Source organism: Ceratina calcarata, unplaced genomic scaffold (genome assembly GCF_001652005.2).
Source record: "Ceratina calcarata isolate Rehan_Ccalc_2016 unplaced genomic scaffold, ASM165200v1 scaffold59.2, whole genome shotgun sequence".
Lineage (NCBI taxonomy): Eukaryota > Metazoa > Arthropoda > Insecta > Hymenoptera > Apidae > Ceratina > Ceratina calcarata.
The window spans coordinates 2,800-19,485 of record NW_017177131.1 but is presented as its reverse complement, the minus strand read 5'-3'; the positions used below and the strand labels follow the sequence as shown (position 1 = coordinate 19,485).

The following is a 16,686-nucleotide window of genomic DNA, read 5'->3' as shown; positions in this document are numbered from 1 at the left end:
TGTATACAAATATAAAGGAAATATTTTGGAAATTTTCACGGAAACTTTGAAGACATTCGATCGTATACACACTTAACTTTCTCGAATATTTTGCAACGTTCGTTTTACCTTTTTGTTTCGCAGTAATTGCGTTTTGCATATAAGAGATGTCACGTTCAATCTGTTGGTGTGTTCTGAACGCGAAAGGACCAATACGTATGCTTAATTTATTTATATCGTTCGGATCAGTTATACGTCCGTGACGTGTGTCATTCAATTTCAATATTCCATGTATGTATGTACATACATGCGCGCGTTATTGTCGCGCGTATTGTCTATTTCTAATTTGCCACTTGATCGTATCAAGTTGCTACACGTAGACCACGCGGCTCATTGATCGTATCTTACGTTCCGTTTCGCATGGTTTAATAACAAAAAGGACACGATCAGGCAAAAGGAAATTGGTTGAACCGAAGAGTGGCAAAAAATGACGAACGAACGACTCGATTGGACTACTATCAGATGATGCAACGTAGAAATATAATGTACGCTCGCTTCTGAATTTTTAATATATTTATATGTAACGTGTTACGTACATATTTCTGGTTCACCGATCTGTACTTCTGATGTTATTCCAGTGTTTGCGCGAACGAGAGAACTATCCATCGTTTCTCGATTCGACGGATCCGATTCATCGTTATTTTCTCCGGATGGTGGTAAAATCAACTGTAGGTCGTTTCTCTTTGGCAAAACTTGTAAAAATGCTTGCTGCCACGTTTTGCCCTCGCTCACCCTGAGCAAAATCTCAAACACTGGAAAGAATTTGCGTTTCACTACGTAATTCCAAGTTCGGTGTGCGTATATACATCGCGTACGTCGAACGCTACGTACCATGATCGACAGTAAGAACTTTTCTCGCCTTCATGCGTAAAAATTTGTCCAGAGGTAATCTGCCGTGTCTCACGTTACACTGCGCAGCCAACCTATGGCAGAGACCCTGAAAATATCCGAATGCTCGTACGTATGAAGATTCGTACAGGTTATTAGTAATTAATTTCTTAGCTTACCTTGTGACTGTTATGATCGACCAGACCACCTATAACGTACACGTGATCGTGTTCTAAATGAGTGATAACGTTTTCCGATTCGCTCGTAAGGTATATAATTTTCTCCTTCGGATAAATATTCAAATATGATTCTTCATGAAATTTCACCTGTGTCACATTTGGAACACCGTTTAGCATCGTAACGTTACATTTTCTAAAATGTCTGTCTCGAACACGTGTGTACATAGAAGAAGAAGATCACATCGTTACGTACGTCCCAATGTTCGTATCCTTTATGCTTTTCCATGTCTGCTTTTGCTTTCCCACCGAAGCTAGTAAGGGAAAATTGCATAGGTGCATCGACTCGTCTGTTCAAAGTGTAACATCTCAGTATTTGCTTGGTCAGTTTCGCGATATCCTTGTCGATCATTAAATGACCAAAGGACAAGTCGATGGTTATTCCTATTTTACAACTGCTACCTGCCATTGTACATCTTTTTAGTGCTTTCCTCGATGGCCCTACGTCTATGTTGTTCGTACGAGCATGTGCCCGCTTTTTTCTAGCTTTCTCTCGTTCGCGCAATCTATAAAAGTTAACGAATCACTTTTAGTCAATCTCTCTCTCTCTCTCTCTCTCTCTGCCTCTCTCTCTGTTCACCAAACGACGACAAACTCGTCACGAATGACGTTCGTTCGATATCAATCTACGAATTAATAAGTTTAAAAACCTTATTTCATCCTTTCGTTCTAACCATTTTTCTCTTTTCCTTACTTTCTTCAGTTGACGTTTGCTTAAATTTTGATGTGACTCTGATAATTTTTCATCTACATCGCAACAAGTCATCTGTTCGTCGAGCTCACAGGTGTTGGTCACAGTGCAGAGTGCATCGTTTTCCAGTTTCTCCGTGTTGTTCGTATCTTTCTCGACCTCCATGTTTTCACACCGCAACATACTGCAAGAAGATCAATGAAAAGCATTGATCCTGGACACTTGGACTTGAAAAAGCTGTTTCGACAAAAGACCTTTTAGAAATTACAATTGATTACAATATCGTTGTGTCACCTCAAACGATTTTCAGGTTGCTCGTGGCACCATCTAGCGTAAATGGCTGCAAATATATACTTTGTATTAGGAGAATATAAGTTGTAAGAGGTAGCACTATCTCCGGGTGGTGACGCCATTGGTAGGAGTTTATTGGTAGTAAGCCGCGCATGCGCGAGAAAACCCGGCCCGTATCTCATCACTGGTAAGAGGTAGCACTAACTCCTACCAATGGCGTCACCACCCGGAGATAGTGCTACCTCTTACAACTTATATTCTCCTAATAGAAAGTATATATTTCCAGCCATTTGCGCTAGATGGCGCCACGAGCGCCTCGCAACATCACGTGACGTTAGTATCGTGACGTGAGGTTAGTATAACTTAGAGAGGCAACGATAGTGCCCTCTACCGGGACTTAGATATGCGGATACCTCAAATGATTTTGGAGTTAGATCTTCCTGTAACGACAGAAGGCGGGGAAAGCGGACGATTTTTCAAAGACTCGGAAAACGTGGCGTGAATGGTGCGATATCTGTTTTTCTGTGAACCGACAGAGAGAATGCAAGTTATCGGGCTCGACGGTCGTGTCGTCGGCTATCTCTTTTGTTTTCTGATACTCCAAGCGAAACTGACGAACTCTAGAACCTCTTGGAGACTCAATGCTGACAGAGTCGTCAAGACGACAGATTTTGTGACCACGATCGAGGATGATCCAATTTTCGACATCCTCGCGAGCAGTATCGGTGTCGGTAATGGACAAACTTGGAGTAGAACAGCTGTCACCGAGAAGCATGATAAAGTACAGCCTTACTGTCAAGATTGCAAGAACGTTGCCCCTGGAAACCACGAACGGTAAGATCCGATCACCGATCGCTGTCGGTGGCGTTGATCTTGGGTAAGGGCTGCGTACTTAGCATGTTTCGTCTCACACAGAACGTGTCCAATTTAGATAGCGTCGTCGTCGTCGTCGTCGTCGCCGCCACCACCACTTTCGAGAGCCCGAGTGGATCATCGTTAACGTGCTGATAATTTTACGAAATGGCAATCGCGAACAACACCACTCTGACTCGAACGTTTTCAGCCTTACCTTTTCAACAGGCGCATACCGTCCTACATAATTCCTATGTCGTCGACGAATACGTGTACGCATCATTAGTTAAAAATGTCGAACAATGTTTCACCTAACGTGCCTCGCGTTATCGCGTATCGACCAGTTCCACAGCTGATATCCAAAGTCGTTTCTCCCCGAGTGCATACACAGTTTGTCGGCATGTTTTTTTCTTTCAAGTTGCGATTAAGTTTATTTTGAATATTCGATAGGAAAAGTGTTTGGTGCATGTTCCGTATCGATGTGGAGCTCGTTGATCGCGATAAGCGTATTTGCTTGGGACCATTTGTCGAAACAAGACCGATTCGACCGAACGTTAAAAATTTCGTGTGAACCAGTCGCGTATCTCGTTCACTCGTCGTCACGTCCTACCCATCTTCGGAAACGTCGCTATTTTTAATTGTTCTCATATTTATATGTGTACATGTATGTGTAATCCGATGTAATTTTCTTTTTCTTCCTGTAGGTAGTTAGTATTTGTGTGTGGCTTACTGTTCTTTCAGCATTAAAAAAGCCCTAACTTTGGTCCCCTTGGCAGACGATTCTCGTCATACGTGTTGAAGGACACGCCGAACGCCACCGAATCCTTTCCTCCACCGTCTCCGTCGTCGTCGTCGTCGTCTTCGTCGTCATCATCATCATCGTCGTCGTCGTCGTCGTCGTCGTCGTCGTCGTCCACGTCCACGTCCAACGAGCAACCAACGTGCACTTCCGGTCAACAATGCGAAGATATAATCTTAGACTGTGGGAAGCCTGTTAATTTCACGTATTACGACAACTTGCTCGGCGTTGCGAACAGGGATAAACATCCCCTGGTCCCGGAGCCTGACGTAGCGCTCATGTTCAAGAAGAACGGTGGCAAAACTATGGACGTTGACATTGATTTACTAGAGAAACGTTTGATAAAAGCGAAACGAGAGGTATAAACGTTTTTTATGTCTATGTAGAGAATAGCGAGCGTACGTTACTACTACGTACGGAAAAAGTCCCGTTCGAAGTTTTTCTCTCTTTGTCGTCCGGACGCTTGTCGTCTTGGATCGACGAGTAGACGTTTAACGATAATTTCAAACGGGACCGCTGCATACCAAACCGCTTGTTGACGCACGTATGAACATCTTGTTGGACTTGTTGTAGAAACCAAAGTCTGTACAACTTTACAATCAAATAGGAAATTTTTGGCGTATAAAAGGCGATGCGCAAAGATCGATCGAGTGTTTTCGGCGAGCGCTCGCCGTGTCGCCGCACAACGCGGAAGTCTTATTGAATTTGGCCAGAGTGTTGTTGGTACAGCAATATTTGGACGACGCAACGTATTTAGCGAGACGTTCTTTAGAGCTGCAACCACCGGATCGCAACGCGTGGGAACAATACTTGACGCTCGGTCAAATATTCAAGGTAATGATTGATTGAACGTCCTCGAACGGAACCCGTGTTCTCGTGATCGTTTTCTAAACTAAACATGATATTCTCTTTCTATTTTTCCAGGCGTATGGCCATTATCAAGAGGCAGCGGTGCATCTACGACACGCTCTAGAATTAAAGCCAGATCTTTCGGAGGCAGCAGAAGCATTGAGAGAGGTGGAGTCGCTTCCCGCAGCGAGCATACATATCTACACGTTACTGATAATCATATGTTTGGTACGCGCGACAAACACGGAGCGGATACGACGTCCGTTATTTCTTCTTCTTCGTCGTCGTCGTCGTCGTCCCGTACTAACTACGTACGTCTACGTTTTCAGGTGCTCGGAGTACTTTTGGTAGTCCTGAGCAGCGTCGAATGCGACGAAGACTCTGGCCTGGTCAATGGACAACTACAACGTCCGGTTCAACGTCACTTCAGTCGTGCCATGGCGATGCGCAGTTTACGGCTTAACGTAGCTCGCAACAAACGTTGTTGATTATTCAACGCCGACGACGACGACGACGACGACGACGAGTAAACGAATAACGAATAATGTGATAGAATAAAATTCCCAATTATCGTTATCATTTATCTGTCTACAAACTATTGTTTGTAATCATTTTTAATAATTATTTAGCCTATCGATGATTATGCAATTTATTATAAACTACAAATAAAAATATACAATAGAAAGCAACTTTATCCTTTATTAACTACAAAAACGGAACTGCAGCGAGGAATAACACGTTCGCGAGTGGTGGCAATGGGTTTTTAAGTTGCGCGTGTACACGTGCACCCGCAGGGGATTTTTTTCAATGAACCCATGGGAGTGTCGTATATCCATGTCTGATCGGGATCGGGAAACATCCCGTTCACTGTGTACGCGTTGACTACCTATATGTACATGTACGGTATCGCTCGTTCTACCGGTACGCCCACGCCACGGTCAGTATAATGGAACGGAATGTACTTGCTGGAATGATTGGGTATGTCTTTGTCGTTATGTTAAATGTTCATACAGATATTAGTAACAACAACGCGTTACTCAACATAATTTATCATCATATACAATATACAGCGATATTAGAACGCGATCTTCCCTATACGTGAATAATTTACACCTTATTCACCTGATCAAAATAGATTAGAATATACATTACCATCGAAGATAATACTTTTCTTGTAATATATTATGTATACACGAAACAATGAACTCGACGTCGACGACGATCACGTTTTACTTTTACAAATAAAGATATGTATACGTAATAAATTTATTCGTCATTATTTCGCATATAGATACATCTATCGTGTTCGTCCTGTGTACAACAATATACAGTGTTTATTCTCAATTTTTATACCACCACACGATACTCGTGCGAATGACCTTTTTTCGTGTTTGCTTTCACGTTCTTTTCTTCTCGTTTTCTGGTACCCGCCTTCAAGTACTCTACCACATAATCTTTCTCGTGCACTATCTTTTCAAATTATCGTTCGAACCACAACGTGTTCACGGTAAAATCTATTAACAATATTAATAGATGAAATAAATTCTTAACGTATCGTTAAAAAAGAAATAAAAAGTACGATATAAAAATCTTATCCTCTATAATACAGCTGTATGGTAGCATAATAACAACGAAACGATTTCTCTTGGATTTATCCGTGCAAGAGTCGATCCGTATGTATGCATGCGTGATCGAAAGACTTTTGCCAATATCTGCTGTAAAGTTAGGCCTTGCACTTCCCTCACCAATTTTTGCTGTTCAATATATAAACACCGCAATTTAAATAGGTGTTAGATTACAGTTGCTTAATAAGACCGTATGTACTGTAATTCAATTCATAGTCCTTTAAGGGTTTTCACAAAGTATGCATCCATGCAGAGTTGCAAATTGTTAAAAATGTTTTCAGTGTATTCTCTTTTACATCCGATATCGTATTATTATCAGCATTCTTTTTGTTACCGATTAAGCTTTAGGTATATGCGGTCGATATTACTCCTTACTCTATTCTCAATAGATTCCTATTTGCTGCTTTGACTCTGTGTGTGTGTGTGTGTGTGTGTGTGTGTGTGTGTGTGTGTTCACTTTTACCGTCTCGTTAGTCTCGATCTGTACAAGATAGTAAACTTATTCGGTAACCATTTATATAAAAAATACGAGCACTCCACTCATTTCATATAATTTCTTTAAATAACAAATGTAATATGTACATTCCTTAAACATCTGCGATCTAGGTAATAAAGATACAACTGAGAACAAATTAAATTCTGTTGTTGCATCGTATAATATATTTGTTAACTCGATGTCTGACTCGATGCCCCGCGAGATGTTAATAGCTCTTCTGCTGTACGAGAATAAATTTCTTGCTCGATAGTCAAATAAAAGTTGTCTGAATCGAGTCGAAAATAATGGTTGCCATCTGCGATTAAGTGAAAATAAAAATTTAGATTTAGAATACGCCACTAAAATACGTCGTGATACGTATATAACAAGAATCATGTTCTACGCGAGCGATTCGTATGTATATATACATACATACATACATAGAAACATCTTTGTCAGTAATCACCCTTAAAAGATACCTGTACGCGTGCGTGCACGCCTGTTAATTAAGATCGTGCTGTGCACGCAGCGAGTATACATAATTAAATATACGTACGTATGATCTATGAGTAGTAACTACGGCACTGCTATGTTAAATTTTAATACAACTTGACCTGTTTTCAATTAAAATTGTACCCAACTAGCCTGGTTTCCGACCGTCGGCGGCTGCTGCTGCTGTTGGGCCGGCGCCGCCGGGGATTGTTGCGACGCGCTAGCAAATTCGCCCCATTCGGCGGAACCCGTCTGATTTTGATTCGGCGGCATTGGTTTGTGAGCGGGAGACGAAGTCGGAGTGGTCTTCGCGGGCGGTGGTGCAATTTTCACGCCACCCGGCGGTGGCGGTAAGCCGACGTTCGCATTGGCACGCTGCTTCGCCTTTGAAGAAACTTCGCTACCGTCCTTCTTCTGTACACGCGTCACGAGCGAATGTACATTTTCTTAGATCTCGGAAATCTCTTAGTGACACGTCCAAAGACGTATGTAAACATATTATTATTACTTACAGTAATTTTCATGTTTATTTTTATTGTCTCTCCTTCTTTGAATCTGAGATCCAACTCTGGCTTAGGTTCGTCCTTTTCCTTCTCTATCTGTTCCTGATTTCTCAGCCACTTGAAATGATCTTGAAGAGCAACGTTCAAATCGAAACTGTCGGACCTATCCAAGAACCCGACACCGATGAAGGCCGACCTTCCATTGTCATCCTGGATTCTGAGTACGAAATAACGAGAGGAATCGGTGACCGGTTCAACGGCAATCCCCGGATACTGTTCGATCGGACATTTGGCAAACAATTCCCCGGTCACTTTATCCTCCAGTTTGATAGCAATTGTTTTCCCTTGACAAACGAGCCTCATACGTCCGGTCCATGTAGGTTCTTGGAGATTCCAATCGGCTGCTCTAAAAGATAATAGGTATGCGTTTGAACGAAACAAGGAATTCTCGCACGTTCGATGCGTTTGGATGCGTTCGAATGCTGCACACTTGGTAGCTACGTATCGTAGGTGCCGTTGTTACGTATTTATTATTTAAAGAAGACTACCTTTAAAAATGTGACAAGAGTACAGAATAAAATTTGTGGAAATTCAATAAATCAGTTCGAGGCTGCAGCTGCTCTTAACGTTTCGACAACATATTCGACTGTATTCCAGATGTATGATGCGTGTACACCTATCGTTAACAATTCTCTATCCTCAACAATTTCCGGTACAAGTTTTGCTGCTGACGTACTAACAAATCGCGTCGACAATGGAATTCGGTAATGGGAGATACCGAGCCTTTCGATACGAATAATGAACAAAATGTCACGATGAAACACATTCTCGCCCACGTTATCCCTTCGTGAAATTGATTGTTGATTTATAGGAAATGCTGTCAAAAAGGATGAATCGTACCGATAACCCCTATTCGTTGACCTTGGCGGTATTTTAAACACAAATACCTCAGACTTAACCAGTAACACGCTTTCATATGTTTCCATCGTACACTTCTGCTTATCTGACAAAAACACAAAACGAACCGCGTCAGTAAGTACGCTCGGTGCTCGAACTTAACGGAGTGTGGTGATGTACTCTTTCAAAATTCGTTTATGTTTTGTGACGAATCTCTGCCGTGATTTGATAACTTTATCTCTAGTCACGCCTCCCATCCCCACACAAAGACCGTTAACCACGGATTATTTCACTAGCGATAGTATAGATTGACTTTGCCTTTGGTAGACGGTGGCGACGGTGGCGACGGTGGCGACGGTGGCGACGGTGGCGACGGTGGCGACGGTGGCGGCGGCGGCGGCGGCGGCGGCGGCGTAAGAGATGACGAAGAGAAAGCAGAGGATCTAGGCTCGAATTTATAGTCGCTTCTCGCACTTGACACTCAGCACTCAAGTGCGTCCCACCAATGTACACATTGTTATGTTTAAAAAGAAGTGAGAGTAGCGGAATAGCTGCGCAATAGTTTTTCTCCTTTTCCGCTTCTTTCACTTCTTTTCCAAACATGAAGTATAAAACTTTTACAATCTGAACATAACATAAATGTGTACATTGAACGCGGAACGGTTGGACGCACTTGAGTGCTGAGTGCCAAGTGCGAGAATCGACTATAAATTCGAGCCCTAATACTGTATAGTAGAGTCGGCTGTGGTTACACTACTACATGAAAGCCGGACTCCCACGGTATTGCCATTTTATTCTCAGCATGACTAGGTGTTAAAGTAGGTTGCGTCTGTATAGTCATACATATATAGTGACTATACATTTTTACTACAACAATAATTAACATGGACATCATGGAGACTGACGACGCGGCCGTTACACTGCCACCTACCAGACACAGATAGAGGTCGGTTTGTCGTCGGGTATATCGCATATCTATATTGCTCCTTCTGTCAAAGCCGCTGCGCTGGCTGGCTGGCTGGCTGGCACCGCTGGCACCTCCGCTGGTCAAAGGAACGCGTCCTCTGGCTTGGTTCTTGAATCGCTAGGATCTGTATCCGTGTATAACGAGAACGAGTAACGGGGACGAGTAACAAACAGGCTGCGAACATTTACAGGCACATTACAGGCCTCGTACAGGCAGAGCAACGGACAATGGAGCAAACGAACATGTAATTATGACGTAAAATGTCTTTACTGGGGTGTTTTCCATTTCAGACGTTCGAAACGATGTGATATACGAAGGTAAACGTCCACGGTACGTTAACATTTGTGTACACGTTATTTAATGTTTTATACAGCGTGCAACGTTGAGAGTGTTGATAATTAAATCTCGTTCACACCGCATACCGTATCCTAGAAATCAATTGTATTTGTGTTTACAGTGCTCGTTCGTGTGCGCTTAACGTAAATTATCTTAAGACGAGAGAAAATCTTGTAAAATGCTTTCGTTGTTTGAATTTGTTCGTGACGAAAGTAGTTGAGAGGCAGACAGTAAAGTGGTAAAAGATGATCAGAATGAATCGTCTAGTCTCACCGAGCGTAGTCCCACCAGTTCCATTTGACGTATGTGTACGTACATACATGCCTACATACATGCATACATACATACATACATACGCTTGATTTCCGTTACGGTCAGCTTGGTCACAGCCTTCACAGCTGTTTCTATATTATTCACATTTTTATTTTAACCATATTTGCAGCGACACAAAGGAATATAATTAATCGGTACTATGTTTTGAAAAATGCCATCTGAGATCGATACGAAGGATACGAAGGATACTGAGGAAGACAGCGGAGAGAATGAGTCGGAAGAACAGTCTGTCGCGTTGCTAATGGTTCCCGTGGGTAACGAAGGATGCCAGGCTCCCGTGAAACGTGTGGAAACCGGCGCTACGACCATAAGAATAAGTAACGATGGTAAAGAAGCGTTTATGTCTGGTATAACGAATGAGTTCATAGAACGAGGTGAAAATGCTTCTGTAGCATTAGAACCACGTGATGACCACTGTTCGTCGGACGAGAATGGTTTAGAAGGAGCGTCCGCTCCCATTTGCGAAGGAGAAGAAGGAATCGACGATGGGACGAGCAATGTTCAGTCGACGTTGAGTCGCGTCGAAAACGTGTCAGACGCTAAGTGTTCTAAATTGGAATCCGACCACACTGGAGGCGGCACACAGTCGAGAACTGTTACCGATGCCACTCGGGCATCGTCAGGCTGTCACGTTGCTAATGTTCCCGGTATATTGACCGAGGAGACTGCACAACACAATTCAACCGAGACGCTCGCGTCGCTGTTTCATAAGAACTTGACGAGAAAAAAGTGTTTTCTGGCGACCGTGGACGATACGGGTTTTCAATACGGGAAGGGAACGTATGCAGAGCAGCTACCCCTATCTTCCAGAAACATGATTAGAAAGAAACAATTTTTTAGCAAAGATTTACAACCTAGTAGCACGGAGTTACGGTTCGAGGAAGATGTGGGTGACAGCCGCAACAATAACGGTGATCATTCGTTTGGCGCCGATAATAAGGATTCTGCGAGAGACGGTTGTAATTTCTCTGTAGAGGGTATACCCTCTTGTAGTTCGAACGAACGTTCACAAATATTACCCTGCACGTCGACGAATGGAAGAACGCATACTGCCATTGCACATAAACCATTATTAAATGTAACAGAGAATAATAATAAGCGTACAAGTGAAAATTTAAACACATCAAACGATGCTACTGCTGCTGCTGCTGCTGCTGCTGGTTCGCACATGTTCAAAGGTGTGCCAAAAATGCAGAACGCTTTGGCACAAGGCTTGGTACAACGTACTTGTAACGATGTAATGAAGAAACCGTTTAAACTGCCGATTTTAGAAAATTTACCGGAGAGCGTTGCTGCTCGACAAACTCGAGAGTTCGAAGAAAATGCTGTGGCATTGTTGCCACGATCGTTGTCGAGCGACGTTAAAAAGGATCAGCATTTGGAGGAAGCCCAGGGGATAGAGATAGAGCCCCGTTCATCGAATAGCAGCGATGCAAGCAATTCCGATACGGAATCACAGCAAACGGTTCTAGGTCGCAGTGGGACCAAAAAGGTGCAGCTGTTTAAAATTTCAAAGATAATTAGAGACTACTATTCGACGTCCTGCCGACCTCTTTCTTTTTGCTTTCGTTTAACGCTGTTCTCGTTGTGATTTTTATTTAAATGCGTCGTGTCGACAGATAGACAATATTAAAATGTCTCTGAAACCGATAATCAATCGATGGATCGATCGACCCGTACGATACGCGTTGGTCAAAGTTGAAACTAGAATAATTACTTTGTTGAAATTTTACTTGCAGAGGCCGTGCGACACGAATGGTGTCGTAACGAAAGAAGGCGTGGAATATTATCAATTGTGGCGAAGTACGGAAGGGTTCTCGGAAGCTCTTCCCGAAGGTTTATACGAACCGTTGTATCCGAATCCTCCGCCGGTTCCACCACGGGTGTCGCACAGACTGTTACACAGAACCGGGCCACCGGAATTACCGAAAAGACATCCCCGAAAATATTCTGCACCCGTGCACCCGGAAGATTTCTTTGGATTTGAAATCGTAGACGTCGACGAAGCTTCGAATTCAAAGGTAATTGAAAGTTACTGGTGAAAGTCACTGAAACACGTCGTCCGTTCGATGCATGATACTCTGCGACGCGAATGATCTTCGGCACTGTTGATCTTGATCCTTGAGCACGGACGAGCAAGCGTTCTCTCGGAGCATTATTCTCCAAAAATTATTTCTCGCGAACATTTTAGTCGCGAAGAGCGGTGACCAAGAGCATAGCGTTGTTGAGTTCGCCAAGGGCACCGGCACTCCCGGGACTGTCGTCGGATCAAGCGTCGTCGGAGAAACCAACGTCGAGTTTAGCAAGTCAGTTAGAATGCCCACCGACGCCTACGCATCGACCTAAACCGTTGCGTCCGTTACCGATGTGCAACCAGACAACGTCGAACGTACCGTTGTCGGGATCCGAGGAACCTCTTCCTCCATGTAAAACGATGAGACTCCTATAATTATATTAGCGATACCGTGTAATCCAGTAAGATAGAAGATTTTTATCGAGTACAACGTCGTTGCAGCATGGGAAGCAAGAATCGACAGTCACGGTCGGGTATTCTATATAGATCACATTAATCGAACGACAACTTGGCAGAGGCCCAGTTTAACCACGCGGAGCACCGGTTGCGATCTACGGAGGCAGCAATTGGACAGACGTTATCAGAGCGTTCGTCGAACTATATCTCGACCGGACAATATCGATCGCGATCCGTCGTCGTCGTCGTCCAGCTCGCAACAACAACAACAACAACAACAACAACAACAACATCACGTGAACGGGAATAACTCGGCGGAAAACCCCGAGCGATCCAACAACGAACCAACCAACAACGAACGAACCGAGAGGAACGAGAGAACGGAAATAGAACCATTCGACCTCGCCACCAGCCCCCCAGTATTATTCTTAACGAGGCCCGACTTCTTCACAGTATTACATAGCCACGCGGAAGCGGTGGAACTGTATAATCGTAGCCCTAGCCTGAAGCATATGATCAGTAAGATTCGAAGAGACACGGCCGCCTTTCCGAGATACGAACATAACAGAGACCTGGTCGCGTTGATCAACTTCTTTGCCGATCCGTCGAAGGAACTACCGAGAGGTTACGATTCGAAACTCGACAGGACGGGCAAAGTAAATGTTTCATAAGTAGCGTTGAACTTACTCCTTCGCTCCCGTCTCGCGGGTGCGGCGTTCACGGAAAATCCGATTTAAATTGCGGCGACGTCGTCGTTTCAGAGATTCTTCATTTGCCACGCTAGAAAAGCAACGTCCTTCATCGATCCGAGATTGCCTACCGAGCCAGCACACACGCGAGCGTCGTTGGACGAGGCACCGGTACCACCGCCTAGACCGCAGCAATCGGCTGTCACGACTACACCGGACATACCTGTAGCTTATAACGACAAAGTCGTCGCGTTCCTACGTCAGCCGAATATCATGGACATCCTGAAGGAGAGACACTCCGCGCTTGGGCAAAATATCGCGCTTCGGGAGAAAGTCAACACGATAAGAATCGAAGGCACGGCTGCTTTGCAACGATTGGGTCACGACGTACCCTTGGCGCTGTTATTAAGGTACGATACGATTCTTACTTTTAAACCTGTCTGGTGAAAGCATTTGCTGGCTAAAGGTATAGTAGCGTCGATGGGTCGTCGATGTTAAAATTCGGCGCGGTTTCAGTTTGTTCGAACAAGAGATCATGTCGTATGTACCTGGAAGCGTGGGCAGATCGCCGCTGGGTAGTCCGCATGCGTCGCCCGGTTTGACGAGAGCCTCTGCCAGGGCCCCAGCCCCGCACAGAAGGGATTTCGAAGCAAAACTTCGAACGTTCTACAGGAAACTTGAGAGCAAAGGATACGGGCAAGGGCCAGGAAAATTGAAGTAAATATATCTAGTTTTAATTCTCAACTAACGACGACGACGACGACGACGACGACGACGACGACGACACGTTCGTTTCGCTCGTGTGCATCTTCTCATTTTCTGTTGTTTTGTTTTTACTCACGATCTACAGATTGCACATTAGAAGAGAGCATTTTTTGGAAGACGCTTTTACTCGTATCATGGCAGCTTCGAAGAAGGATTTACAAAAGAGCAAATTAGTGATCATGTTCGACGAGGAGGAAGGCGTGGATTACGGTGGACCGTCGCGTGAATTTTTTTTTCATCTGTCGCGCGAACTTTTCAACCCTTACTACGGGTTGTTCGAGTATTCCGCTAACGACACGTACACCGTACAAGTGTCGCCGATGTCGGCTTTCGTGGATAATTACCACGACTGGTTCAGATTCTCCGGTAGAGTGTTGGGATTGGCTTTGGTACATCAATATCTTCTCGATGCCTTTTTCACGAGGCCGTTTTACAAAGCTCTCCTCCGAATACCGGCGAGCCTCAGCGATTTGGAAAGTTTGGATCAAGAGTTTCATCAGAGTCTGATGTGGATCAAAGAGAGGGACATAAGCATCGAGCCGTTAGAGTTGACCTTCTCCGTGACGGAGGAGCTGTTGGGACGAGTGGCCGAACGGGAACTAAAACCGGGCGGCAGAAACATCGCCGTTACCGAGAAGAATAAAAAGGAATATCTCGAACGCGTCGTACGTTGGAGACTCGAACGAGGAATCGCCGAACAAACGGAGTCGTTGGTGCGCGGATTCTACGAGGTCGTGGATCCGCGATTGGTATCGGTGTTCGATGCACGTGAATTGGAACTGGTGATAGCCGGGGCAGCAGAGATCGATCTGAACGACTGGAGGGCTCACACCGAATACAGAAGCGGTTATCACGACGCTCATCCGGTCGTGGAGTGGTTTTGGAGCAGCATCAGTCGATTTACCAATGAACAACGGCTGAGATTACTACAATTCGTCACTGGTACGTCGAGCATTCCGTACGAAGGATTCGCGGCTTTACGCGGATCCACAGGGCCGCGAAAGTTTTGCATTGAAAAATGGGGAAGACCCAACAGTTTGCCCAGGTAAACATGTTGGTTTCACACGCTCGTCGATACGACGATTTTACTCGATCCCCGTTGATCGCTTCTCCGTTTCTCACTGCATCCGTACATATTTCCAGGGCTCATACGTGCTTCAATCGTTTGGATCTTCCACCGTATCCTACGCCTGAAATTTTATACGAAAAGCTGTTGTTGGCAGTGGAAGAAACGAACACCTTCGGGATAGAGTAAGTCGCGCAGACGACCCGAACGACCATCTGCTGTGCACCAAGTTTCGTTCGAACCACAAGTATTAACAGATCCAAAGACCCGTCATTGGTAATGGTAATTCTACCTATCGTTCTCGAATCTCGAGTGATCCGCGATTCCATTCTTTAGATGCCAGCGGCAGAATCAAAACTGTATCAAAATGTAAATATTTAAGAGAGAGAAAGAGAGAGAGACAGAGAGAGACCGTTTCGCGCGCATATTTTGAACGTATTTTCTCGACACGATTCTGATACGACATACTTACGTATAATAATGTCTCGTAAAAATACTCTTGGAACAAATCGTTCGACGAAAACGATGCTGAAGTAGCTGACTGTTGCGTTTTCACAGAAGGACATGTACCATAGTTACATTGCTAATTTATTAATTTATTCCGTAGTTAGTTAGTTAATTAGTTAGTAGATACGATAATGATTTCTAGTCCATTCGAACGTTGAATATCGTTGCTATTTTTTCCGAATATTTCCAACTATTCCACGCATTCCAATTCTTTTTAGAGTCGTCATGATTAATTTACATTAGCTGCGCGAACCAGAACCAGATGTTTAGAAAATAACAAATTTTTACTGCATATTTAGATGCGATACACGATGCGTCGTGCACGATCTCGGGAGATGCCGCAGACTATTATAAACGTCCTTCCGATCGGTTCGTCGGCGTGATCGTCGAGAAAGATCGACAAACAATGCGAAATCGATAAGAACAACGGGGATAATGATTAATCGTTGTCAGCTTTAGGTTCCGGTTCCGCGTTTGAACAGCTTACCGAGTGGTCGAGTCGATGCGTAAAACATGGTTCGCAATTTTGTTACGTTGAGACTAACTTCAAAAGAAGCACTAGCCAAGAATTATTACTATATATATACACACACACACACACGCGCGCGCGCGCGTTTGTTACTCGAAGGATTGGTGGTTAGTGGATATGTACATACATACATACATACATACATAGACACACACACACACATATACACTCCCTCCCATGCTTCAAGATTCAACCTCTACCTCTTGAACTTCAAATATCGCTTAGGTGGCTTAATGTCTTTTTATAAAAGAGAGTAAGTAAAAAGTAAGAGAAGGAGCTGATCCTCTTAAATCCCCGGCCCTTAAAGTATACACACTGATGCGCAAATACGCATGGGAACATTGGGAACGGCTATGGGAACGACGAGAACAGACCTAATCCTACTTCGTGCTTTTCGTCTATCTGAGATCGTTCGAGTTCACGCGTTAATAACAAATGACGATGACC

At 44.1% G+C, this 16,686-nt stretch overlaps 4 protein-coding genes across 14 annotated transcripts in view; 2 read left to right on the top strand and 2 right to left on the bottom strand.

The window, feature by feature from the left end:
- LOC108629879 (tRNA methyltransferase 10 homolog A) overlaps positions 1 to 2,210 on the bottom strand; it is a 3,606-nt gene extending 1,396 nt beyond the window's left edge. Inside the window, exons 1-6 of one of the 4 annotated variants that reach the window (XM_026817657.1) lie at positions 2,089 to 2,210; positions 1,754 to 1,978; positions 1,300 to 1,609; positions 1,047 to 1,193; positions 871 to 976; positions 576 to 791 (exon numbers count right to left, since the gene is read on the bottom strand). In XM_026817657.1, the coding sequence (XP_026673458.1) occupies positions 576 to 791; positions 871 to 976; positions 1,047 to 1,193; positions 1,300 to 1,609; positions 1,754 to 1,978; positions 2,089 to 2,207 (1,123 nt within the window). In that variant the 5' untranslated portion in view covers positions 2,208 to 2,210. Of the gene's footprint in view, positions 1 to 529; positions 792 to 870; positions 977 to 1,046; positions 1,194 to 1,299; positions 1,610 to 1,753; positions 1,979 to 2,048 lie in introns of those variants that run through there. The other 3 variants (XM_018032809.2, XM_018032807.2, XM_026817658.1) reach the window with 3 other exon arrangements.
- Positions 2,211 to 2,410: 200 nt separating this feature from the next.
- LOC108629893 (tetratricopeptide repeat protein 17) lies at positions 2,411 to 14,144 on the top strand. 3 transcript variants are annotated; one of them, XM_018032842.2, is made up of 6 exons: positions 2,411 to 2,919; positions 3,714 to 4,095; positions 4,310 to 4,570; positions 4,661 to 4,813; positions 4,915 to 5,111; positions 14,121 to 14,144. In XM_018032842.2, exons 1-5 carry the CDS (start codon positions 2,588 to 2,590, stop codon positions 5,071 to 5,073), a joined length of 1,287 nt encoding a protein of 428 aa, XP_017888331.1. In that variant the 5' UTR covers positions 2,411 to 2,587; the 3' UTR covers positions 5,074 to 5,111; positions 14,121 to 14,144. The 3 variants fall into 3 exon arrangements, with proteins under 3 accessions (XP_017888331.1, XP_017888332.1, XP_026673457.1); XM_018032843.2 differs by lacking the exon at positions 14,121 to 14,144 and adding an exon at positions 3,001 to 3,209 and having other exon boundaries at positions 2,828 to 2,919; positions 4,915 to 5,241; XM_026817656.1 differs by lacking the exon at positions 14,121 to 14,144 and adding an exon at positions 3,017 to 3,209 and having other exon boundaries at positions 2,829 to 2,919; positions 4,915 to 5,241.
- On the bottom strand, positions 5,602 to 8,851 carry LOC108629894 (NECAP-like protein CG9132). 2 transcript variants are annotated; one of them, XM_018032844.2, is made up of 3 exons: positions 8,581 to 8,851; positions 7,690 to 8,086; positions 5,602 to 7,591 (listed from the first exon to the last, which is right to left on the bottom strand). In XM_018032844.2, exons 1-3 carry the CDS (start codon positions 8,664 to 8,666, stop codon positions 7,310 to 7,312), a joined length of 765 nt encoding a protein of 254 aa, XP_017888333.1. In that variant the 5' UTR covers positions 8,667 to 8,851; the 3' UTR covers positions 5,602 to 7,309. The 2 variants fall into 2 exon arrangements, with proteins under 2 accessions (XP_017888333.1, XP_017888334.1); XM_018032845.2 differs by lacking the exon at positions 8,581 to 8,851 and adding an exon at positions 8,229 to 8,572.
- Positions 9,596 to 16,465, top strand: LOC108629892 (E3 ubiquitin-protein ligase HECW2-like). Of its 5 annotated transcripts, XM_018032841.2 has the most exons (11): positions 9,596 to 9,874; positions 10,002 to 10,188; positions 10,323 to 10,539; positions 10,606 to 11,705; positions 11,953 to 12,234; positions 12,405 to 12,639; positions 12,729 to 13,339; positions 13,445 to 13,782; positions 13,889 to 14,089; positions 14,223 to 15,182; positions 15,281 to 16,465. In XM_018032841.2, exons 3-11 carry the CDS (start codon positions 10,365 to 10,367, stop codon positions 15,390 to 15,392), a joined length of 4,014 nt encoding a protein of 1,337 aa, XP_017888330.1. In that variant the 5' UTR covers positions 9,596 to 9,874; positions 10,002 to 10,188; positions 10,323 to 10,364; the 3' UTR covers positions 15,393 to 16,465. The 5 variants fall into 5 exon arrangements, with proteins under 5 accessions (XP_017888330.1, XP_017888328.1, XP_017888326.1 ...); XM_018032839.2 differs by having other exon boundaries at positions 10,002 to 10,182; positions 10,323 to 11,705; XM_018032837.2 differs by having other exon boundaries at positions 10,323 to 11,705.
- Positions 16,466 to 16,686: the final 221 nt, after the last annotated feature.

Excerpts from the sequence above, each read along its gene's own strand:
- LOC108629893 (XM_018032842.2), top strand. The coding sequence starts at position 2,588 with ATGGTGCGATATCTGTTTTTCTGTGAACCGACAGAGAGAATGCAAGTT. Across the intron at positions 4,096-4,309 it reads TGATAAAAGCGAAACGAGAG|AAACCAAAGTCTGTACAACT; the intron begins GTATAAACGTTT and ends GACTTGTTGTAG. Across the intron at positions 4,814-4,914 it reads TACTGATAATCATATGTTTG|GTGCTCGGAGTACTTTTGGT; the intron begins GTACGCGCGACA and ends CTACGTTTTCAG.
- LOC108629894 (XM_018032844.2), bottom strand. The coding sequence starts at position 8,666 with ATGGAAACATATGAAAGCGTGTTACTGGTTAAGTCTGAGGTATTTGTG. Across the intron at positions 8,087-8,580 it reads TCAACGAATAGGGGTTATCG|AGCAGCCGATTGGAATCTCC; the intron begins GTACGATTCATC and ends ATTATCTTTTAG. Across the intron at positions 7,592-7,689 it reads AAATAAACATGAAAATTACT|AAGAAGGACGGTAGCGAAGT; the intron begins GTAAGTAATAAT and ends ACGCGTGTACAG.
- LOC108629892 (XM_018032840.2), top strand. The coding sequence starts at position 10,365 with ATGCCATCTGAGATCGATACGAAGGATACGAAGGATACTGAGGAAGAC. Across the intron at positions 12,235-12,404 it reads ACGAAGCTTCGAATTCAAAG|TCGCGAAGAGCGGTGACCAA; the intron begins GTAATTGAAAGT and ends CGAACATTTTAG. Across the intron at positions 13,340-13,444 it reads AACTCGACAGGACGGGCAAA|AGATTCTTCATTTGCCACGC; the intron begins GTAAATGTTTCA and ends TCGTCGTTTCAG.